This window comes from Eleginops maclovinus, chromosome 19 (assembly GCF_036324505.1).
Source record: "Eleginops maclovinus isolate JMC-PN-2008 ecotype Puerto Natales chromosome 19, JC_Emac_rtc_rv5, whole genome shotgun sequence".
Taxonomy (NCBI): domain Eukaryota; kingdom Metazoa; phylum Chordata; class Actinopteri; order Perciformes; family Eleginopidae; genus Eleginops; species Eleginops maclovinus.
The window spans coordinates 18872110-18897932 of NC_086367.1; the positions used below are offsets into that span (position 1 = coordinate 18872110).

The 25823-nt window shown below is 42.8% G+C and overlaps 1 protein-coding gene across 3 annotated transcripts in view; it reads left to right on the forward strand.

Annotated features, from left to right (window-relative positions):
* Positions 1 to 335: 335 nt before the first annotated feature.
* mideasb (mitotic deacetylase associated SANT domain protein b) overlaps positions 336 to 25823 on the forward strand; it is a 30279-nt gene continuing 4791 nt past the window's right edge. The window contains exons 1-11 of one of the 3 annotated variants that reach the window (XM_063908803.1): positions 336 to 725; positions 5673 to 7465; positions 9577 to 9849; positions 10899 to 11238; positions 13995 to 14061; positions 16306 to 16448; positions 17097 to 17200; positions 20071 to 20146; positions 20930 to 21018; positions 22207 to 22350; positions 23340 to 23459. In XM_063908803.1, the coding sequence (XP_063764873.1) occupies positions 5921 to 7465; positions 9577 to 9849; positions 10899 to 11238; positions 13995 to 14061; positions 16306 to 16448; positions 17097 to 17200; positions 20071 to 20146; positions 20930 to 21018; positions 22207 to 22350; positions 23340 to 23459 (2901 nt within the window). In that variant the 5' untranslated portion in view covers positions 336 to 725; positions 5673 to 5920. Of the gene's footprint in view, positions 726 to 3265; positions 3690 to 5672; positions 7466 to 9576; positions 9850 to 10898; positions 11239 to 13994; positions 14062 to 16305; positions 16449 to 17096; positions 17201 to 20070; positions 20147 to 20929; positions 21019 to 22206; positions 22351 to 23339; positions 23460 to 25823 lie in introns of those variants that run through there. The other 2 variants (XM_063908806.1, XM_063908802.1) reach the window with 2 other exon arrangements.

Here is a 25823-nt window from a genome sequence, read left to right on the forward strand (position 1 = left end):
AAAACAACTATATTTAATTAAAATGTTAGCTAGTGATAACCTTGTTTGACACCCCCAGGATGTATGTCTCTAAAAACATTTGTTGTTTCGCTGGCAGCCGTTACATTAAATATATATAAATGAATAAAAACATATGTCTAATTGCATATATGATTATTCATATGTTAAATTACAAACACTTATTATACCGCTATTTTTATTCATGTTTAATGCTTATGTGAGTTATTTATACGAAAGTGCGAGATTATTTGTCCCATGTTCCGGTATAGCGGGTGTGAACTATCTTGTCGTATATATGTTCTCTTCCTAATTTAGCCGTTAAAGGAAAAGGCAGTTACTGCAAATCTGAAACGGTACGCGCCCTTAGAATAGATATTAGTCCAGCTCATCAACGCTGCAAGTATTAAACTATATTTAGCAGAATATTAACAAACACTTACAATCGATGTTGCCAATGCAATCGATCGGTTTATCATTACAAACTCTCAAGGCAACTTGTGAAGTCCCATAGATGGACTGCAAACGGTATCGATTGCTGCTAGCTAAAAGTGTCTCAAACTGGGAAGTGACGCTTTGTGGAGGAATCTGAAAAAAAGTTTACCGTTAAGCCGGTTGATACTCATATGGGTAAAAATCGTTGCTGTTACAGTAGCTTACACTGCAGCAGGACAACTGCAAACACAGGGAAATGAAGACGTATGTGCCATGGAGAGGCAGAGTTTAACGTAAGTACTGTAAGGCTTTTCGCGTATGCATACCAACGCTGTGCTAGGTGTTTTGTTTGTGATGGTTCTGTACGCTGGACTCGATAACATGTTGTTTGTGCACAGCTAGCTCCGGACAGAAGCTAGCTTCACTTGACCCTCACTACCACACATAAACACAACACATGTCACAATCACAGAAGGTCCTAGAAGAAAGACTCCCCAGTGTGCAGTTCGTAGTGTTAGCTGTTGCTAGGGTTAGTATTACTGTGATAATTATATTCCTGGTCTTTGCTGTGCAGAAAAAAAACCTTCTTACAAAACATGTGCAGTGGTGTAAAGGAACTACTACATTTACATCAAGTAGTGTACTTAAGTAAGGACCTGTGCTTTACTTGAGTATTTCAATGCGTTGCTGCTTTGTACTCCTACCCCACTACAATTCAGAGGTAAATAGTGTGGCGTTATTCCACGACATTAGTTTAGCTACTTTGCATATTTTGATAAATAATATGAAATGTAAACAACTCTTAAAAAGGAGCTATCCTGCAGCATATAAAGTCATTTAATTTAGCTGCACCTTTTTACTTGTGAAGAGTATTCCTACTCTCTGGTACTTCTGCTTTTACTTAGGTGCAGGATCTGAGTGTTTCTAGTCTTTGATGGGCATAAATAAACATTCTTACAAAACATGTGTGATCGACATGATCAGTATAATATACAATGATTTGCTGAATTTGAATGTCAGTTCTAGAAGTCAGATACTCTTTTTCTGCTGACACATATAATAAGGGAACTTTAAATCCTTATAAAATGGCACGTCTATAAAAAATTCCCCTGTGCACTTTATATCGGACTCTAAAAAGAAAATTGTCCCTAACCATTTTATTCAAACTGTTTGTTTTGTTTGATCATCATTCAAAAAACGAAATATACCAGAAGAGAGAAGCAAGTCTTTACTTTCAAGGAACTTTAAATATAATATATGTGGCTTTTGTGCTTTTTTTTAATAACTATTAATAGATTTTTTCATGACATGCTGATTCAATTTTCGACAGTTGACTTAACAACCATCAGCGTATCTTTTCAGCACTACTGGTTTCAGTTTCAACAAACCATAGTGTTGCAGCCATGTGAAAAGGTTGTGTTGCACACACTCACAGCACAGTGCAGTGACAGTGACAGTGTCACTGGCGACAGACATGTCAGTCTGACTCGACTTCTTGTCAACAGGCCTCTGAGAATGTTTTCAGGCTTTGCACGTTATTTTAAGGGGCAGATCGAAAAGGGAGAGAATGCAGCACTGCAAAGTCTGGCTGTCTCATGCCTGCTCATGTCCAGCGTCATCATATCGCATCACTTCCAACATCTTCCCATTATGCTCTTTTTTTTTTTTTTTACAGCATGCAATTTGCCTTGTCGTAGTAGGAAAAGCACAAGTGTCTCTAATAACAGGAACAATGGTTTGGTTCTTCTCAAGTGTCCCAGTAATCTATTGAAGTGTGGCAGTAAGCCAGCATGCAAAATACAAAAAAGCTGTCACTGAAACAACTGAAAGGAATTCAACCATCATTACTTTATTATATACCTGTGCTTTTCTTTTCTTTTTATGACACGACCTTCGAAAGAACCGGTCTAGTGATTACCTACATTCATTTTTCTTGAACAACTTTTATTTAATTCTGTTAGAACTATAAATAATGATGAATCTTAGTTTAAAAATGTCTGAGTCATTCATTAATCATCTTTTTTTTTTCAGAACAACTTCAAAATGGCCCCATAGTAATCTGGGTCACTTTTTAATGTAGGCTTTCATTTCATTTGTCTGACATTACAGCACGTACTAGTCCACAGAACACCTTGCAACATATATTGGCATGGTAAAGTATTTACATAATATAGATTAGTTGTTAACTCACATAAGCACAGGTTAAGGCCAGTTGAACAAAAAAAAAAAAAGTGTGATGTCTTTGTACTTGTAATTTAATAATATTTAGTATTTGATTGTACTTTTAAAACCTTTTTTCGAGCAAAAATGCCAGACATTATCACTCATTATCGGCTGATGTGAGGATTTGCTGTTTTTTGGCATTTTAAGTTGAATATCTTTGAACTTTGAAGTACAAGTTGGCATTTGAAGATGCCCCTTGGACATTTAAAAACGTTTTTGGACATTTCAGAGAACAATATTATATTAAGAAAATATGAATAGAAATACAAAAAAAGTGATTTCACTTTCAAAATACCCCTAGCAGCTCCAACCGAAAACAAAAATGAACTCTCCCAACACTTCATGGGGCTTTACTGCAGCTGCTTTGTGTGTCATTCATTTCCAGAGAAAGTTGGTCATTAAAACAAGTTTGTGATTTGGCTGGAAAGTGAATGTTAGCCGGGTGCGTCCTTTCCTTTCCCCTTCATCCCCGCAGTCCTCCCATGTGTGTTGGAATTTCCCGCATGGGCTGAGAGGGATCTTGCTCGGTAAATTACAGCGCCTTGCGTGTCAGAGGAAAGCCTTACATGGGCATGGAAGTAGGTGTGGCTATGGAGCTGGTGGCTGCGGAGGGGGGATCACAAGACAAGCAGAGACACGGAGAGAGTCGATGTACAGCAAAAGGGCCGCAGTGTGAGTTTTTTATGCAATCTTAGTGCAATAATGTGCAACAGACAGCGGTGGCATTGCGCCCGCGTTTCTGCACACTAACGCTGCGCTTCCGACCGGGAAGGATTGTGTTTACGCATCGCCCCTCTTTTATTTCTTCCTCTTGACTTTAAGGCGAGAGGGGGGGGGGGGGGTTTGTTGAGGGAAAAAGTACCAGGGAGTGAGGTCAGCAGCATAGCATGAGTCAACCTTGGGGATGTATGCAGTCATCATCATCATCATCATCATCGCAGGGCTGTATTGTGCGGGCCTGCTGCCGCTGCTGGCCGCACAGAGCTGCCAGTGTGCGATCCTGCGGGCTAGTAGCAGCTTTCATGACAAACACAGTAAGTATCCGGGCAGACAGGGCTGCTGCTGCTGATGGAGACGCGGTGTGGATGACTGTGGCGTTGTTGTTGTGCGCCACACTGCATGTTATTGTTGCAATAGACAAAGTTTTGTTTACCTCGCTTTAGGCTGTTGATCCAGCCTCCAAACGGGCTCGTATCGGATGTTTTCTTATGTCGCAATCGAAGATGATCGACTGCACACACACAGACATGTGATGTCTTAACCTTGTTGACAAGTTGATATGACCCACTGTGTTTGTTTGTTTGCCATGCAGCCACGCTTTTATCATGCAGGCTGCACTGCTGGCTGTGTTTGTTGCATTTGGACATGACATTGGTGAATGGATAATCCGTTTTCTGCAACAAAGGGATTCTCGTAAATAGCGCTGAGCTGGCTGGACACAGAAAGTAATGTTGAGGGAGGGGGCAGCAGGAAGAGTCCTGGCGCATGTTTTTCTTGCTATATGTTCTTTATGTGTAGTCTTGTGCACGCTGCAGGCCTACAGCTTGCATGAGCTGGTGCAAATGAGGAAACAGCGTTGGATTAGGGCGGCTAATGGTGCTCCACATGTTTTTTAAGCCAATTTAACGTGTTACTTTTGTTTATTGGGCTAAACCCTGGGCTTGTGTAAGGTTGCATGATGTGATGCGTCACCATGATCCCTTCACCTCGGATGGAGTCTAGTTCAGTGCACAGAGAGTGCTCACAGCATGGTCGCTCAGTAAGCAGCAGTTGTGTTTGTGCTCTTTCTGCAAGGGGACTAGGATTTATTTATGTGCTCCTTTTACAGAAAGGATGTTTTATAGGATTTGACAACATGGCCATCGGCATGCGTAACATCACATGGCCTTGCTGGTGCACACACAAAATGACACAAACACACACTGTTTGATAGCATGGCCATCCAGCTTCCACAGTCAGAGCTGCCCCTGAGCCAGTGCAGGATCTGAACAGCTGCAGATGTCTATTTTAAGAAGCGTGTTCTTTACTAGGCCACCAGAGGAAAGGGTGACGATTATCAGTGACTTCCTAGGTTGTCAGAGAGGTCCATGTACTAAAAGATACTAGTATTCATTTATATAACCATCTTGACATATGGTTTTTGTAACATGAGCCCTGCAGATGATGATCATTCTCGTAGTGATGAAACGGCCTTAATGGTTTTCTGTCTGGGTGATTGCTGCACACACATACAGATGGAGCATGTTAACAGAAACAGTCGGGATCTGTGTGCTTCTTGAAATTTGGCAGCCTGCACTGTGTCAAAAATCTGCTCCCAAACCTTGCCATCAGATAATATTTTTGATAATCTCCACGTGTTACCATGGAAATTGTCAAGAAGCGAGCTATCAAAGCCTGCAAGGCCATTTTGACTTTTTTGCCTCGCAGAGATCGTTTCATCATGAGTCATGCTTTGCTCACTTTCAGTTGGTGTTCCTTTTTTGAGTCTGCAGCTGCGGTTCAAAGGGCACGGGTTCCCCTTTTTGCCACTCAAATGATTCATTCAGTTGTATAAAGAGGTTTATCACATTCAACCTGCTGTTGTTTCTGTAGTTTGGCGGGAAAGAGAGCTTCTGTTACAGGTCCGATTGAGCCCTGAGGGGCTTGCTTCTATATACGTCCTATTCCATCATCAAACTTGGTGCAGTAATATTTTTTAATAACATTTCCAGGAACTATTAATTAAGATGTCTTTTACCAACTACCTTGCAGTAGTATATGCAGGTCCGGTCTACGTGTTTGCCTGTAAGCAGGACCTTATCCCTGTCATGTGAGCTTAGTGAATAATGACACAGTTAAGGCCTTCCCCTCCCCTCCCCTATTCTCATACTCGATACCTTTCAGTGGTGGTCTATTGTTGAAAAAGCAAACAGCAGGTTTTTACATGGCTGAGGCGGGGTTGGTAATGAGCCCCCCCTGCGGGGACCCCTTTAGTCTGATGGCTCAATGCTTGACCTCTGTCTCATTTCTCTATACAGGGTGTTGCCCGTGAATGAGAAGAACACACAGACTTCTTCAGATCTGCACACCCCAGGCCGGCGACCTCTGACAGGGTCACAAAGCAGTCCAGAGGGCCAAGAAGATTATCCTGGTTGACCTTTCTACTGCTCACTCAGATGTCAAAGTAGTTTGAACACTTTATTTCACTGGCTTTTGGATTTATTAAACAAGTGATCCGGTGGAACATTATTAGCTGGTTTGTTGGGAATATTTATCTGATTTCTTCATGCCCGTCATGAGTGTACCCACCCAGCAGAAACCCAGCGCCAAGAGAACGGGCAAACGCATCACGTTTTTCCACGATCAGAGCATAGCAATGAAGGAAACATCTCAGCACCCTGAAGGTTCCTACTATGTCCCAGGTGGCCCTGCCTCAGACCCCGGGCAGAGCGAGGCTGCAAGTACTGTGACTTCCAATCCAGAGGCCCCTCACATGTACCTGAACTCTGTCATCTTCAGCCCAGACAAAGGGGACCAGAGCAGGGGTCATTATCAACAGACTGTGCCTATGAAGTGGGCCCACCAGGAGCCCGCTCAGCTGCAGCCGTCTCTTTCCCAGCAGCAGAGAGCCGCCTCCTGGAATACCATGACAAACTGGGGACAAAACTTTGCAAATTACATAGGGGGTGTTAACGTAACAGACTCAAGGACCCAAAATGCATTTGCAAAATCAATGCATGAGCCTTCTGGCTTACAGCCACACCAACAGCCCCCTAACAGAGCTGCAGAAAAGCAGCCTCCGGGTCCTAACCCTGCGGTTGAAGCATACAGGGATGCTGTTAAGGCTCAGGGGCTGGATTGGGAGCAACAGCAGTCCCAGGCATTTCAGGAGACGTTGAAACCCGGGGCGCTGAACACCCAGCAGCACAGCACCTCTCACCCAGGAGGAAGCTCAGTCTTGCAGCCCTTTCAGTTGGCCTTTGGTCAGCCCAAGCAGCACCTGCCGGCATACTACCAGGCCTTTCAGGGCAACAGGACAACCCTACCTAACCCACCCAACTACCCAACACAAGCGAAACCCCCTCACCAGATGCAGCAGCTGCAGAAGCAAGAGCAAATACGCCAGCAACAACAGCATCACATACTCCAGCAGCAAATTCAGCAGCAGCAGCACCATCAACAGATGCAGCAGCAACAAATAATTCACCAACAGCACATACAGCAGCAGCAGCAGCAGCTTCAGCAGCAACAGCAGCAACAACTGCAGCACGAGCAGCAGCAACAAAAGATACAACAGCAGCAGCAGCTCCAAATTCAGCAGCAACTGCAACATCAGCAGTTGCAACAACAAAACCCTCATGTGCTTGACTATTACCCCGCTGCACAAAATGCACACCCGCATCCACAGCCTGTGGTGGTACACTCCCAGGAGTCCTCGGCTCCAGATCCCCCAAAGATCCAGGAGCCAATTATCCAGGACATCACCCCAGAACCCTTGCAGCCTTCTGATCTGCTTCCGCCCATTCTACAGCCTGAGCCCCAGTCTCAATCGCAACCCCAGAACCAATCCCAAACGCATCTTCGTAGATCGCGACGGCTCTCCAAGGAAGGCGGGGCGCCGTCCGACAACCCTTTTCTCTCCGTTTCTTCGGATCAGGCTGTTCCTGGAGGGCCGCAAGGCTCCCTGAACGGGGCCTGTGATATCCAGGCAGCACCGACGGGCGTCATCCAGAGCACACGGAGGAAACGCAGGGTGTCCCAGGAGGTCAACCTGGAGACCCTTGCTCAAAAGGCCTCGGAAATGGAGTCTCTACCGCCCCATGTTGTAAAGGTAAGGGCTCAGTTCACTTTTGAGACTGTCAACATGTTCCAACATTGGTCTTTCTTGGTTTTGCTCTACTTTTTACTTCTTTCCTTTTCTGTCTTTCTGTTTTCTTTGTTCTTTTGCCCACTCATGTGTTTCTCAGCTGTTTCCTCTCCAGCAAAATAAGATTTTACAGAAAAGGACTATGTGTTGAATCCAGATGATTGCATATCAGTTAATAAACTGATCGCTTCAAGTGTTAAGCTTTAATTGTGAATATCTTTACGCCTAACAATGTATTTTTTTAGTGATGTAGCAGGGTATAATTGCAGGGGGACTTTAGCTCCCAGAGCAAGAGCGGGAACTGGCACAAACGGCCTGACTCTACTGCCAGAAAAACTGTGCCAAAACTTGTTTTGTTTGTGATTAACGTGTTGCTGGAAGAGATGCTGAATGTAATCAACGCCCAACAAAGTTTACACCACAGAACTGGGCTGCTCAGCTCTAACTTGTTGGGAAAATCTGTCTCTAAAACAAGACTTTGCATTGTGAATATTGTTGCAAGGTAAATATGTACTTCACAAATATGTGCTTTTCAGCTCTCACTGGATGAATCAATGAGCAAACCTGATGAAAACCCTTTGCTGCTCCATGTGAAGTCACTCTCTGCTCTATGTTTATGTGCTGAATGTCTTGATTGTGCAACAAGTTCCATTGCCAAACAGCACTGAGTCAGTATGTCTGTAGTTCAGCACGGCTGTGCCCTGGATTCGCCTAACGGGTAGCTGATCATACAGACAGTGTGTTTGGTTACATGCCTGCACACCTCCCCCCATCCCATCAAAGGAGAGAAACTCCAGCCTGGCCTCCGCTGCCCTCCCCCCTCAACACAGGGAGGGGTGCAGGGGTGCCCTGCCTGCAGTGCTCAGCAGAATATCTCTCCACCGCTCTGGTGTAGCGGCTGGAGTTTTCCACCAGCAATAATGAAAACAGATCCAGCGTAGCCACAGTGCTGCATGCCTCCCTGCCTCTAAAGATGCAGTGTGCAGTGACAGAATGCATCTGTCTTCAATGATGTGGTGGAAAAAACAGCTTTGAAGTTACTCTAAAGCACACAGGCTGCTCATGCCCACTCATTATGGGTTCACATAGAGAAAACATACAGAATGCTTTTGGGGATGATTCCTTTGAGGTGCGTCAAGGTCTGGCACTTAAGTGCGTCACCTAACAGACCTGAATCAAGGTGCAGTGGTACATAATGCTTGTTTGGTAAGGCTTTCACTGGAACATTATATAACAGCCTTGTGTAAAAGCTGTATCGACCCATCTGTGAACACTTCATTTGGAGTATCGGTATAATTTTCTCTTCAGGTTGTGTGAGGAAAAGCGCAGGGTTTCTCGTTTACTGTATTGATTATAATTTAGCAGTCTGCCTGGGTTTATTAACAGCCACCAAATCACCCAGGTGCAGTGTTGTTTGATATATGATGTTGATAGCTGTGTGCGCTAAGACGGAAAGCCAAGCTGCAACTTAAGTTACTACAAGTTGTGTTTACTTGCACATGTTGAGTAGTGCACTGTATCTGCTACACAAGGTGATGATTTGAGAATGTGTCACCTTGGACTCTTAATGTGAGACCCTGGAGTTTTACAACAGGATGAAACCGTCTTATATTTGGTCTTCAAATCAGCCTTTAATGTAACTTTAATAGCAACCCAGCTTGGTGAGCCCACCCCCATGTGAGGTGCTGCAATTCCAAAAGGACGTAACTTTTTTTAAATGATCAATTAGGCTTATCTGGCGATTACAACTGGATGAATTTAATTTCCTTAGAGGACTACTTAAAAAGCTTCTATGTCAATCCAACAGTCAACATTCAGAGGTGTTTTCAATAATAAGAAAGCTAATCATGAATACAGCAAAAACCGTTGAACTGCTTTTAAACTGAGCTTAAATGATCACATGCTCATCAAAACTGTTGCGTATACATTTTCCTTTTGATTTATCGAACCATAATACTTTAGCTTTTGTTTTCTATTTGCAAGCGATGCATTTTCATATCCTCTTGAGGTTTTAAATAGAGGAGAAATACATTTACTAGATCCATTGTAACACCATCCTCCACCATCTTTTTTAGGAAACCCACCGGCCGTGGAGTCCCACTCAAACTGGGGGCATGAACGCCAAGCGGCATCGAGACGACAGCCTCCTGCCCCTCGTCATCCCCGTGTCTGTTCCCGTGCGAAGACAGGAGCCCTCCTCTCCGGACAGAGATGATTCAGCCCTGGCCTCCACCTGGCCCCCCAGACCTTTAAACCCCCAGGACTTTGGCCGCTCCGACCACAAGCCCTCGGTCATTGTCACCCGGAGGCGCTCACTCAGGAACTCGTTGTCAGAGAGCTCAGAGCAGGTGGGTTCATATCCATGCTTCTTTCTTTTTTTTATGCTGTACTTTGATGCCATTTTCATACACACTTGCATACATATTTGTCAGATTAATTTACTAAGAATAGTGGGGTACAAGGTGCGTGTTCAACTGTCTTCCTCAGTGTGTTATCAGAACGCCACATATTAAGTCGTCGCATTAGAGCCACATCGCCCCGCCAACACACACTCCCTTCCCCCCATCGTGCTCCATATCTCCCCTGCCCCCATTGGGGTCCTCTGCTCTTTTCTCCCTTTCCCTGGTTCATTTGGGGGGGATTTGGTGAACCAGATCAGGCAGATTATCAGGGTTTAGCAATGCCATACTGTACATTATGTACCATACAGTGGAGGGTAGGGGTTGTTCTTTCTCTTTAGGAACGCGCATACTTGTCTTTCATTGAGGTTTTTATGTGTGTGCTTTGGGGCTGTGACAAAGCTCCAAAGTTTCACTCACAACATTTACATTTGTTATCAACATTAACCGTTCCGCACAGATAAAAAGATTACATTACATTTACATTATTAGTATTATTGTATCTGCAGAATTAGATTCCAGTGGTGGCTGCATAGCAGTGATGTTGGGTTGGGTGTGTTCGGGTTAGCTTATTGATAACATCACGTGTACAGGCGGGCGGGACACTAACTTATTATTAACTTACAGAAGCTCTGTACAATAGTCCACCTTCACTTTCTCTCAAATACACACACACACACACACACACACACACACACACACACACACACACACAGCATTGCAGCCATTAGTCCTCACCAGAATATATTTGCGTTGACAAAACTGACGGGTTAGGTTAATTGAGAAAATTGAGTTAATAAAAAGACTGTCTCCTTTCATATGTTAAATCAATTTATTCTATTGGAGTATTTTTGTTCGAAGGTTTCTTTTGTTTCATTCATGATTTGTGTGATAAGGTCTTAAAAAGTGACCTCTATAGAAGCATTGCATGTTAAAACAAGTTGAATCAAAGTGCATAGCGATGAATCTAACTGGAACAATAATTGTTTCCTCCCCAGAATGGCAAAAGTGAAGGAGAGAGGGAGGAGGATGGCAAAAAGTCAAAACGGCGTCCCCGGCCCGAGCCTCTTTTCATCCCGCCGCCTAAACCTGGATTATTCATCGCCCCTCCCGCGTACTCCAGCATCACACCCTACCAGAGCCACCTCCGCTCCCCTGTCCGCCTCGCCGAAAACCCCTTCTCCATCCCCCCCTACACGCCTCCGCCCATCCTCAGCCCTGTCCGCGAGGGCTCCGGCCTTTACTTCTCCACCTTCCTGTCGTCGGCTGCAGCCAGCGTCCAGGGCCTGCCGCCTCCCATAACTCCCAAGTCTGCAACACGCAGCCTGTTGCGCTCCAGTGAGTAAAAACGAAATGAAGAAAAGACCTGTCTTTCCACAGGACATCTTAACTGTGGAAATTCAAAGATAACGCTCTGGCATCTGGCGAACGTTTCGACTGATATCAGATATGTGTATTTTTTCTAAGTGCTTAAGGCAGTGGTTCCCAAACTTTTTCTGCTGGGACCCCCTTTAAGACCTAAACATATTTTGGAGCCCCCCCTAAACACCGAAACTTTTAGTTTCTTGAAAATGTATTTTGAAATTCACGCAAACAGTACAAATAAACAATAAGGGCATAATCACCATTACAAGACACTTCAAAATAACATTTATTCATGTGTTTTGTGTGCAACAGCACTGTTTTAACAACTTTGCAACTGCAACTTCTCTTCTTGAGTGACAAAATAACAAAAAAAGTAACTTACATTTACTTTTAAATTGTACAACTTTGAACCTATTTCATCTTTTTAACATCTGCACTGAATTTGAAAAAATACCCCAGATTTGTTTTTTCATAAAATATTTCATACATCTCAGTGACTAGTGTGGGCTTGCTTTGAACTGCAGATCTTTTCAAATCGTGGTGGCAACTGTGAGATGGCCACCCTCAGTTCATTCTCAATGTCCAGCTTTGACCTGTATTTGGTCTTTATGGAGGCCACTGCAGAAAAGCCACCTCACAAAGATAAGACGTGGCAAAAGGGAGTAATACTGCCATTGCCTTTCCACCCAATAGTGGGTAGTCCTCCTCCACCCCAATCCAAAATGCAGTCAGTAACTTGGCCTGAAACTGCAGTTTCAGTGTGGAGTCTGATGTGATATCAATGAACTGCTCCTCTTCAGCAGTGCTGAAGTCAGTAGGTGCGGCTGCAGTGAAGGGGTCTAGGATCCAGTCATATTGTGCTGAATCCTTCACTGAAAAATACCTCTGAAAATGTTGTTGTAGGGCAGAGATGTGTGCTCTCATACAAGGCACGATTGTGTTCTGAATGTTGTTGGATTCAACAAAAGCATGAAGGTTCTGAAATGAGTCTATGTTTCCCTCCCCAATTTTCCGCTCCCACATTTCCAATTTCCTTGAAAATGATTTTATTTTATCTGCAAGATGCGGAAGGTGGGTGTTGGTTCCTTGCATCTGCAGATTTAGTTCATTTAATTTCTGGAACATGTCACTGAGGTAGGCAACTTTCGTAAGAAAATTTTCATCACTGTAATTAACCGCGAGGTCATGACCCTCCTCCTCCAAAAAAATCCGAATTTCCTCCCGCAGCTCAAATACCCTGGACAGAACCTTCCCACGTGACAACCATCGCGCTTCGCTGTGAAACAAAACAGCTGTGTGATTGGATCCCATTTCCTCGCATAGCGCAGAGAAAAGTCGGGCCTTAACAGGGCGCGTTTTGATGTAGTTCACTGTGGCAATGACGTCAGTCATCACCTCGTTCAATTCGGGACTCAGCTGTTTAGAAGCCAAAGCTTCTCGATGGATCATACAGTGAGTCCAATGAACGTTGGGCGACACACGCTTTATGAGCGCTTGGAGCCCGTTGTGCTTCCCAGCCATTGCCTGAGCCCCATCTGTACACACCCCAACACAACCCTCCCACTTCAGATTGGCCTCTTGCAAGTAAGTGTCAATTACTTTGAAAAGTTCATCAGCAGTGGCTCGCGTTTTAAGTTTTTTGCAGAACAACAGGTCCTCTTTCATGTCCCCTGCAGCAATGAATCGGACGTATGTGATTAATAAACAGTCCTTGTTGCTGTCGGTGGCTTCATCCACCTGCAGAGCAAACCGGGTGCTTGCACCATAGACTGTAGAATATATACAGTCTATGGCTTGCACGCACCATATCGTTGACCTGCTCCGCTATGTCACTTGACATATCAAGTATGCGTCTCCCAACAGTGTTGTTAGAGAGAGGAATCACTTTTAACTTGTTTGCTGTTGCCTCGTCAATCATAGTGGCAACCATATCGATAGCACAGGGCAGTATCAGTTCCTCAGCTATTGAGTGTGGTTTTTTGCACTGTGCGACACGGTAGGCCACTTTATAGGAGGCAAGCTGAGCATTGGCAGGGACAGACGCAGATTTTACGAAACTAGTCTGTTGGATACGACAGTTATTTAATTTTCTCTGAAAGAAATCAGCCGGCTTGTCTTTATGCTCAGGGTGTGTGGTCTCCAGGTGACGTTTAAGCTTGCTGGGTTTTAGACTGCCAGCGGCTAGCACTCTTAAACATAGAACACACTGCGGTCTTTCCTCACCACCTACCAGCGTACTAGTGAAGCCCAGCCCGATGTACACCTCGTCATATCTCCTCGTCTTTTTCTGAGTCGGAGTGCTTGATGGCTCGTACTGTAAAGTAGGCTTACGCTTGATTGGACCCGCTGTTAAAAACTTTTCCATTTTAAAATGTTCAGTTCTCAGACTCACGCATGGCTACTGTTATCAAAAAGTTTTTGGGAAACGCACCCCAGGGTGAGTGGTCCGTTAGTTAAGGTGGTATAGGCTCATGGTGGCATGTAGACTAAACAACTGTATTACTTGCCACCTTAACAACAGACGCGGTTCTGCAGTTCACGCAAACCGTACCCCTCCCCCGCGACCCCCCTGCAATACCTCCGCGACCACATAGGGGGGCGCGACCCACACTTTGGGAACCACTGGCTTAAGGAATGTTGCTGTATAAATATTAGATTTAGACCAGAGCTATTGTACTGTATATCTACCTCCATATCACTGAGTGCATTTTGTGTTGCTGCTCTAACAGACAGCTGTGACATCACACCACCAGTCCTGTCTGCTATCGGAGAGGCCACACCAGTCAGCATAGAGCCGTGAGTATTTCCCTCTCAAGGTCCACATCTTATTTTCTAACATCGTGGAAGGGTTTTAGGCTTTAGGGTGGGATGTTGTGTCTCATTTCCAGGGAATTGTATGGGCAGAGCGTATAGTAGAAGAAGCTCTGCAATCAATTAATCAAATCATTGCTCTAGGATGAATAAGGAAATGTCGTGTAAGCGAACATAAACTTCTTGCAATGCTAATCCCATCCTTTAAGGCGTACCTCCTCCTCCCCGCCGGTGATACCACTGGAATCTTTTGCTCTGTCATCCACTACTAGCATTAGCGCCAGCCTTCGCCTTCTTATCTAACCATGCAGTCTAATGTCTCTCAATAAAAGTACATCCTGTAATAACAGCTCCTTATTATATGTCAAATAAAAGCATTAAAACCTTTTACAAACTAATGACGAACTAAACAGACCTGTGGTATTTAACTTGCATGCTCAGTAGCTCAGGTGATGTACATATTTATTTGAATGATAATAAGCTTATTGAATTTTACATTTGTGACATTTAAATCCCTTTCTACACAATCCTTAAACAATGCCAGACACAATATTCAGAACATAGATAAGAATTGATTAATATGAAGATAAATAAAAGCATATACACAATATCCAAACTAAAAAACATCGTTAAATCTAAATGAAATGAAGTTGTCTGAAGTCAGCGGTGCCAGTCCTAAAGGTCATTTAAAGATTACGTTTTAAATAATGCCACCAGTAATAGTGTCCTACATTGCTAAAGAAGTCAATTTGTTGCCTTCTTGGGTAGGAAATGAACATTATGTCATAATACTGTGTAAAGAAAGTGTGTCACAATGCCTCTGAACTTTTTTAGTTGACACATTTGTGATTGTGGTTAGTGTTCAGCTCGATAACAAATTTTCTGCATTTCCTTCCGCTGCTTCACATGTGGGTCACTTTTAATGTGAAGCAGCGGCAGTAAGACGCTCAAGTTGTGTTAACTGTGACTTAATGAAGCTCTGACACTGTGATAATAGAGTAAACATCTAGGCCATTATCGAGGAGTTCCAATTACACTGGTTTACTCCTACTGCACTGTCTCCTGTGAGTCCCTCATACTCGGGTAGGTGGGCAATCTGACCAAAAACATAAAAACTACAATACAGAGAGGTGACTGCTGGATGTCAATACTGGTAATAAACCAGGAGTAGTTTATATAATTGTTAAAGTTGTAAGGATAATGACTTGCAGGGTATTAACAGTGCATGTGAAGTACTAAATAAGACCTTCAGTATAAAAGCAGAGTCAAATGTAAACACTGATAGCTTGGATGTTTATGAAAATTAGAGCAATAAAGGCAGGGGGAGCTTTAAGGACACTGAGGCTACATTTAGTTTAACCCTTTAAATATCAGCCGGGGAATCTGTTTTTGGACTCACTTTAGAGTTCACCACATCGACGAGCAGTTTATGGGGGTGAATTGTGCAAGCTGTTCCCCCGACTGGTGCCAGCTGCTCAGCAGTTAGTCAGGGACGAGCCAGCGAGTCAGCCCATAAATCATGCTTTCAGCTGGGCCCGCTGTAATCCAAAACACACGAGAGCCATCTCAGTTCAACGTTTAGCAGCCCACCTTCCCTGGGGGAGGCTGCCAGAATACACACACACATACATACACACACTCAGCTGGAAATACTGCAGGCCTACTGGAAAAGCAGGGGAGGGAGGGGGCATGCTAGAACAGGATTGTTTGTTAATGCAACACAGCAGGATTTTCACAACTGTAGCATTGAGGTATCAGGTTTCAGTGGAAGCCTATAGAGCATGCATGCATTTGAGGATGATGAGTCTTTCTCCCTATTTGAGGATGACCTTTGTCCCACACCGGGATGAGGATCCATGGACTTTCGGATCAGTGGATCAAGAAGTGCACACACATTTTGAAAGGGATTTGCATATGCTGAGAGGGCAAAAGAGGAGCCGTGTAACAAGCTGGAATTCAAAGCAGTGCAAGGGTTTTGGTGCTCACAGTCTCAACAATCCTGCTGTGACTATTTAAAGATCAGAACAGATAGAAAAGCCAAGAATTCAAAATGTGAGCTTAAAAAATAAAACCAGAGCTTCACTCTTAAAAGAAATCTGGTTTTGGGATATGATATCATGATATTTAACCGTGAATAAATACCACTTAACAACAAAGGAAGGCACTTGATGAATTTTGCAAAGGGTCACATTTAGGCCCTTGTCGCTCACACTGATGTTCTGTTCCCAGACGGATAAATATTGGGTCGCGGTATCAGGCCGAGGTGCCGGAGCTGAGGCAGCGGTCAGCGGTGGAGCTGGATCACCATCGAGCCGATCTGGTCTGGACTCCGCTGACTGAGCTGGAGGAAAAGCCTGACTTCCAGCAGAGAGGTAGGACATAGGCAAATACAGTTTCACAGTTGTAACATGAGCTTAAAACTCTACACTTCTCTTTATTAAAGATCCCCACTAGTCTTTTCCATAGTAACAATGGGCTCCACATAAAAGACCATAAAACATCTCCTTCTTAACAATCCAAGACCAAAGGATTAATACTGAATTGCTTTAGCAGGATGTTGTGACTTACTTAAGTAGTAGTTTCACAATTTTTACTGAGAAGCTGATGATCTGTTCCAACAGTTAATATATTTATGACCTTTTTTGTTCTGAAATAATCAGTAAAAGAAGAAAAACTTGAGTCATTTCCTTGATGTGAAATACAGAAGTAACTATCTGTTGCTATCACTTTGAATAGTGTTTTCAATAATTCATCATCACACGTTAAAAAAGCTGCAAAGGATTTCAACATTCCATTAAGATACTTGCTTTTTGTAAGACATGCGTACAATTACAACCCTCCAGGTTTATGATGCAAAAGACGTCAATTGCCGCTGTGGGAAGGTTTGTTTATAACAATTAGCCTCCCACAACCGGTTTAACGCTCATTTTCTCACCACAGTATGCAAAAATAATAACAGCGAAGTGTATTTTCTGTCTCTTGCTCACTCTCTCTCTCTCTCTCTCTGTGTGTGTTCACAGTGCAAGACCTCATGCACCTGGCCTGCTCCAGTGTTTTGTGTGGAGGAGGCACCAACCAGGAGTTAGCCCACCATTGTCTGTACGAGTGCAAAGGGGACATAATGGTGAGCACAACAGAACAATCCATACTGACTGACAGACAGGGCAGGGACCGCCATGATTAATGGAAACATCACTGGTCGGTCAGGTTCTAACGCACATGCACACCATGCTGTTTAACCTTAACGATTCAATTAGGGCCTTCAAATTGTGTTTTAGAACAGTCGATTTTAGTTATTTGGCTTTGTCCTTGAGCGAAATATCTACATTTGTGATATTTGGGTTTAATCTCTTAATCTTTAGGTGAGCAGGGGGGAAAAAAAGTGATGTCACATGCTTTGGTGCACCAATCAGGAGTTTGCAATATGCATTTACTTGTCACTTTCATTTAAATCTGATCAAATTTCGTTAAGATCTTTTGAAAACTCATTCATATGAACAAAATTCAATGGATTTTAGAAGTCATAGACAATAGTGGGTTTATGAAAGTCATAAATAAAACTGATCATTACCAATCAGGTGAATGTAAACACAGAGTTCAATTAGGTTGTGGCAGTTCACGTACATGTGTGCTTTGACTTCCTGCCCCATATTTTCCCCATACTTTCTCATGAAGTTATTGAAAGTTTCATCTAAACTGTCAATGATTTTTTGAACGGAAGTGACTGATCTGCAGGCTCTCTGTGTGCTGTGGTGGCCTGAGATGACTGAGATAGTGAAACTGTTTTGGTGTTGAGGGATGGCATGGTGAAGAGCAGAAAGGATGTGTGTTTTAACGCTTACTTTTAACCATCATGATATCAGGGCTAGAAACGTTTTGCTATTGCATTCAGTTAGTGAAATATGTTGATGTAATGGAAAAGAGCTTTATGAATGTGGAAATAACCTTGAAAGTAAATTAATTTTTACTAAAAAGCTGGATGAACCCTGTCTGTAGTTACAGCTTCTTTAATCTGCTTTCCCCATGTGTGATAACAAACAAAGTATCTGATCAAAATATCAAAACAAGACCTTGGAAGATGTCTCTCCATTCTTTAGGATACCTTGATTGATGTTTTTTGTATAGCTATTTTCATATTGTGTTACCAAAAGATAACGTCAAAAAATAACCTGCCGTTATATTTCCAAAAACAGACAGCACTCAACAAGATGAGGTGAACATATTTGACCTCTTTAAGATGCAGTTATTGTTATTGTATTTGCTCACATGCACATATTTCTTTGCTGTACTTGAAAAAGCAACTACACGAAACAAGTCAGAAATATATCTGAGGAAGGGCGAAAAAGTCCCTCCTGAATTCTCACCAGCTTGCACTCACTCACACTGTCACCGAGGTTTCTGGTTGGTCAGCGGGGTTGCTCCACCTTTTGCTGCAGCAATGATCCAACCTTTGTCTCACACCTCCTGCATCGCTGTCAGACCGCTAATCACATTGGGGCGTGAGCAGCCTGCAGTGCAGATACGCACCGTCCATCCTTGACCGCTGCATGTATCGGCTATTTAAAGCTCGCCGCCATGCTCAAATAAAACGCACCTTTTTAGGATAATAAATCTGCTGCGCCGCTCATTACATCCCACAATATACAACCAACACCAGGCTCTGCTCTGTTTGTGGTAATGAGGCCAAACAGCGGTCAATGATAAACACCATGAGGAAACATCTCAAGTGGATATTTCCTGCTCATGCCTCCCCTATTGAAATTCCGACAGTCATGTATATCATTTTTACCGAGAATTAGAGCAATGATAGGATAATTAAATGAAGGAGAATCTATCGGACCAGCTCGAATCCTATAATTGTAGTAACAATGGGTGTGACTAATAATTATCTTAATAGATGATGATCGTATGGTTCACAATTGATCTGCCAGTTATTCACTCGAGTAACCAATCATAGGCGTGGTGTGTAAGAACAGTTAACAAACATGTCACCGTTACCAAAGCCCAAGATTGTGATCCAAAACTTAAAGATAATTCATTTATTATAATGTAAAGACAAGAAAAATAACCAAATACTCCAATAAACACCTTTCGATGGTTGAGTCATTGAATGTTGATGAACTAATTGATTGATTGACCTATCGTTCCCGCTGTATTTAAGTAGTTGTAACAGTTTGAAATAAAGGTTACAAAATGCTTTTAATGTGGCAGCAAAACAATCACTTTTACATTATGGTAAAAACAGGTTGGTATATCTGTGGAATTTTAGCTTTCTAAATATAAGGTTTTACAAAATGTTTCGACCCCATTTCCTAAACTGAAGGCCAAACGACATATCTATTGAGATGATTAATTAGCACAACGATCTATTTTTCTTGTGTATAGAAAACCTACTCAATGACGACACGTTACAGCAGATTAAAAAATGAACTCTTTGAAATTGAACGAGAGAAAGACTCCTGGAAATGACAGGAGTGTATTACCTAGTCCACACAGCAACTTTACCGGTGATCCTGAATCAATCCTTTAGAGCAGTCAGTGCTTCGTGGTAGTACTGGAGGAGATTTCAGGCCCCTAGCGACCAGCACTGGTCCAATGTTGTCAAGGAAACTACGAGCAGGGGGGTGTCAGAGCGCCCACTCTCTGCAGCAGTCCGGCTCAAACTGCCGTCTTCAACATTCATGCACAGTCAAGACTTTCACCTTCTCAAAGAGCACGAGGTTGAGTTTAGTTTTGAACACCAGAGAGAGTATTATGACAGAATGCACTCAGCCACCTGATGCATACAGAAACATGAAGGACGGTTATCCCGCTACAACTGGTTCTCTGTTTGTCTCTGTGTGTCTCTATAAAGCACAATTTGAGCGCCTAATAGAGCCGTGTGTGTGTGTGGCTCGCTTGGCAGGAGTGACCTAAAGGCTCGTAACCATCAATGTTGTGCAGCTAACGTTTGTTTACTTTCAAGCATTTTTAAAGTATTTGTTTGTTTCTCAGGCCGCTCTGTCCCTGTTGATGCTGAGGAATCCAGTTTTCCCCAAGTCTCATTATCTGGCCCGCTACCACTACTCAGGTAAGTCTTCAACAAAAACATCTACTCTGTATCCAAATAACAGTTTAAGCTGCTATATTTCACCCTGCAATAGTGAACTGTGGGTTTGTCAGAAGCTCATCCGTTGGGACTTATGGACAGTAATTGAATGAGGTGCCATATTGGCTCCTGGGCATTGCGAGGGTGGCCTTGTGCAATGTACTGGACCCCCACTTTGCTCCCTGGTGCGCTTTATATAAAACAGTCATGCAGAAATGTAATGGCTGCCTACGGCTTCCAATAGTAGGGTAAGCATTTGTGGTAACTTGAAAATGAAAAAGGAGGTTTGTGTTTTGGTTTGTCATCATGGGGGGTGTCAACAAAGATAATCCTCCCCTATTTCCTTAAACCAACTAACAGAGACTTTTCTAGGCCTTGCCTCAGAGCAGCTGCAGAGAGAGTGTTTGGGCTATGGTTGGTGTGTGGGGGTAGTGAGTGCTGGGTGAGGGGGGGTAACTGTGGAGGATTGTCAGGGTCAACGGGATGAGGGAAGGAGGGTAGTGGGGAGGGGCTTTACAGCATGTGGTTAATCCCAAGTAGAAGACAGGGGAGCCATTGTTTACTGACTGATTTGACTGTGTGTGTGTGTGTGTGTGTGTGTGTGTGGTTGTGGTTGTGGGTGTGTGTGTGTGTGAGAGAGAGAGTGGAGGGTGGTATTGAACTAGTCAGACTCTGCGCACATTCAGATTATTGTCTGCAAGGAGATTCTTGCTGTGTGTTTTTAAACGTCTGCATCCCTCTCTCTTTCTAAACGTCTCCCTGCAGGATCAGACAGCTGGACTGCCGCTGAGCGACGCCAGTTCAACAAAGGCATCGCTGCATACAAGAAGGACTTCTTCATGGTGCAGAAACAGGTAGGATGTGGTTTAAAACACAAGAGGAAAAGAAAAAGCACTCTCCATTCTCGTCCAGGCCTCACAGTAGCATAGCTGTGGGCTGATAACAGCACGCACAATATTTTCCCTGACAATGGGTGGGCAGGGAGAGGAAGTACAGTCACTCTGGAACAATGTTTCCTTCTTGTTGAAATATTTGCAGCGGCACACTTAATCATTGTTTTTCCACAAGACTCTCTATACTGTTCAATTTCTACAGTGATTAACAAGGAGGACACGTGTATCAGTCCAAGAATTTAATGTTAAAGGTGCCATAGAGTGGAAAACTGTATTTACCTTGGCATAGTTGAATAAGGAGAGTTCGGTACATTGAACTGACATACCGTGAACCTCAAACACCATTGTTTCCTCCTTCACGTGCAAATCATGAATATGCATATCACAGCGGCAAACCGGGCGAGTTACAACAATCCCTTTGTGTTACGTCACACACGGTAGTGCAGACTCAGCATTTGCATACACCAGCTGCTGGAAACACTACCGCTAACACTTACCACTCCGTAACGTTGCTCTCCAACCTCCGACCAACTGGCTGTTCTTCAAATTCATCGGTTCCCTCCTCCGATAAAGGCTCAAACATGTAAGGTTGGATGCCAATAGCCTCCAGGGTTCATATCTCTCGGTTTCGCAAACTTCACTTACTTCTGTGGGCTCTGAGGCAGCCATGGATTGCTCCTTGCCAAACCAGCCAATCAGAGCAGAGCTCGTCATAATTATTTAAATGAGCGCCCCAAATAAGGCAATTCAGCTTGTTTCATACTAGGACCAAATCAAAGGGGCTTTTTGCCTTTAATCGGATAGGACAGTGGAGAGTAACAGGAAAGTGGGAGAGAGAGTCGGGGTGGGATCCGGAAAGGACCACGGGTCGGGAATCGAACTCGCCAGCATACGGTGCAGGTGCCCCAGCCAGTTGCGCCACGGCCGGGGCCTGCCATGAAGCTTCTTAAGAACAAATCCTTTTTGATTATATTACGTACAGATGGACCATAATAAAAACAGCAGAGAAAAACAAAGGGAAATATACCAAATAAAAACAGACCAATGTATTAGAAGAAATGCTTCCTCCAAAACATCTAAGAGCTAATGAGCAATGTACTTTTCTTACAAGAAATTGAAACTTGAAATGTGTGTATGTGTGGTTCACAGGTGATCACTAAGTCAGTGGCGCAGTGTGTGGAGTTTTACTACACCTACAAGAAGCACGTGAAGATCGGCCGCAGCGGGATGTTGATCTACGGAGAGCTGGAGCCTCTGGAGAGCAAGACCACTGAGGAGGAGACGGACCACAAGGTCAGTGATGTGTGTAATATCCGTACTGCAGACACAGGGGTGTTGTTGCTGATGTTTCTATAAGGTAATACGTCATTTTAGAAAACCAAGACCCTGACGTTAAGCAAAACAAACCTGTAACGTCTTGGCGTGGGCGGATAATGAGGCGTTGTTGAAGTGTTCCACCAGCTCCTCTAAATAGGAGCGTGACACACAGACCTCAAAGTTGTTTAGCTTCTTTTTGTTGTTGTATTGTGGCGCTCTGTATTCGTGAGCATCCGTCTGTGGGTTTTTGTCTAGTCGGCCACAGTAGGGTTTTTTGTAGTCACTTACTGTCTCTTTGGACTCAATTTGTGTCTTTTGTAGATGTTTTGCGACCCTGTTTAGTTGTTTTAGGACCATGTGGTTTGTGTCTCTTTGTTGTCATTGTGTCGCTGTAACGTGTCCTCGTATTTTTTATTGTGTAAATTGTAGTGATTTCTTTTTGTAGTCGTTATGCAGCGATTCATACATGCATCTGTGCTGCAGCAAGAACCACAGCACACAAAATATAGAATTTGTATTATTTGGCTGAAAGCAAAACAGTTCACAAGCATTCAAAAAGTAGATCAGGGGCCTTGTCTAAAGTGAGCATGGACTGATGGACCACTCTGGTCAGAAATAAACAGAAGGATTCAACATCCACAGCAGAGTTTTATTTAGATGTGAAATTGCAGAGTGTCGATTCAGAAATACCCCAGCTCAAGAGTATTTTTATGGGACCATAATGTCCTCAGCTTTAATACAGATTTATTTTTCCCAAGGAAACATTGCAGGTTCAGTTTTGATGGTTGCTTTGGTGACTAGAGTAGTCAGTACCGACTGTACATTCTCCAGTAACATTGAAATACAATTTCCGGAGAAGCAGTTTGACCGTTGTTGCATAATAAAGCTCCACTGCAGAGCTCCGTAAACCAGCATCTGGCTGTAAATGTCTCCTTGCCTTACTCTGTTCTTCTCTTGACCAACAGGGCTCTCAAAGGTTGGAGCCACAGAGGGAGGAGGACAGCAGGAAGTGGGAAGGCTCAGCTGACAGGAAACAGGATGTCGGCCCCATCAGGGCGCCACAGACGCTGCCGCCTGCTGAGAATGTGAGTGGGAAATTAATTATTGTCTCTGCATGGGAAAGGAAATAAGAAAATATGCTAATGAGTGAGAGGATATGATCTCATTCTGTAAATCTTCATTTCCTTTTTTATTCATTTGTTGTTCTTGTCTGTGATCAGTTTGCTCTGAACCCTCATTTTGCAAGGTTTGTACGTCTTGAAACTTCGAAAATATGTTATGTTTTCAAGGTAAGGAATAGGCTTCAATTAAAAATACTGCTTGAAAGTAATCTGGTATCTGGGAAGTAAACCAAACATCTTTTAAAGGGTAAAATGAAACCATCCAGTCTTAAAATACACAAAGTATAGACATTGATTACTGTGGGTAAAAAGCAATTCTTTACACTTTAGTTTTCGCAATTGCATTTCTATTTATATGTGGAGGCTTCAAGTGTCTGAACATTTTGCTCTAAGTGCTTTCATTTTTCACAGCGAAGAAAGTAAGTTCTAGTCTATTCAAAATATTATTCCTGTAGTAAGGTCCTTGACACCTCCGTTCTTTTTATTAAGCAGAAGTCAAGTTACAAAACGCTTTCCGGCCAGTTGTGTTTAAAAGTTTCCCTGCATTACAGATTGTTTAAGAACAACATGGTCCTCACACTAGAAGCCGTTTCTCGTAGAACTGCACCATGAAATATGTGTGTTTGTCAGCTGATGCTTCAAATTCTTTCTGAGTTACACACACACACGCACACACACTCGTCATAAAGGCTCTTGACGCAACTGAAAGATTTCTGTCACTATTTGAATTATTTTCTAACCTTTTCAGCTTTAAAATAATATATGCAAAGAAGGTTTTATCTACAGCTTGACCGTTTATTTGGTTTGTCGTCTTTTTCTGCAGCAAAGATTGAAGTAAACACATTAAACTTGCCGTCGTTCATCTTTAACGTGAACACTTGCCAGCCCAGATCCTACATGACAAACAACCCATAATGCAACACTCTGTAGGAGCCAGTACGCGCCGTTTTAAAATAATATCTGATGTTGTGAATACATAGTTGTCTTGTCTATGAATATAATACAACCACTACCTTTTGAAACATAATTTCCTGAAGGAAACGATAATGATAAACCACAGAAGTAGGTCAGTTCTCTCGAGGGATTACTCACATTGTTGTTGGTGCGTCAACTTAATTAATACTGGTTATATTCTCATTACCATACTGTGTGTTGTCTCTTATTTATGCAGTATTTAATTACCTCAAAGCCTTGAAAGTACTTTGATCAATTGTGTTGTACAATATGTTATTATTAGTGGTTTGTTTCCACCTACATACATGCTTATATGCAGGTTATGAATGTCTACAGGAGAGGAAGGAAACCTCAGTTTTCCTCTTCCGACTTTGACACACTTGTCCTTTTGAACTCTTCCTGGCCTGTCCTGGTGGCTGGCTGCTGGCTGCTGGGTGCTGGGTGCTGGGTGTGGCGCCCCCTTCTGGGTATTTTAGATCAAATAGCTTGGCTGCTGTTCTCTGGATTGTGTAACCCCCTTATGTCAGTCAGCAAACAATGACTCAACAGGAATCCTTTTATTCACGTTATTTGCATTGGAGTTCACTGTGTAGTACACATGGCAACGTTCTGATCAAAGTGAAGGCCAATGTGTTTTTGAATAAGTTACACATTTCAAATAATATATCACTGAAATTTACAGAGTTAATAACTTGCAATAAGACATACATTTTTGAATGGTAAGATTTTACAAGCCTATGTTTCAATATGCAAAAATATATTTAACATTTTAGTTGGAGCAGAAATATAAACCTTGGATTACACCAACATCCATTTCTCATTTCTAATAATAATAATAGTTTTGCCAGTTTTTTTTTTTATCTATTAAATTGCAAATAAAGCTTTGAATCATACATTTAAAAAAAAGGCCTCCTCACTAAAAACATACAGATTATATTGAGGAATCTAACTGGAACATTTTGCAATGTCGTCGCTACAGAATCTTTGCATAGTGAAAGCTACTAAAGATGAATACTGTAAAAATGTACACATAACAACAGATGAATCGTCCCCAGTTGAATATTAACATTAAGAAAGGGTTTTGTATCCATGTTTACTAAATGTTATGTACATATGCAAAACAGGCATTATGTTAAGGTGAATTTTGTAAAAATCTACAGACAAACATAGATAAGTCAGTAAACCAAACGCCCAAATGTTTATTGGATGTTTTATTTCCATTACTTAGAAAGAAGACATTTGCCAAACTCTCAAAAATTGTAAATAAAAGTGTTAGCCTGTAGTCTTTCTCATTATACCCTATTTTTAAGACATTTTATAAAACGATCCTACATAAACAGCTTCTGGAGGCTCATTATCTTCCTTCTGCCCTCA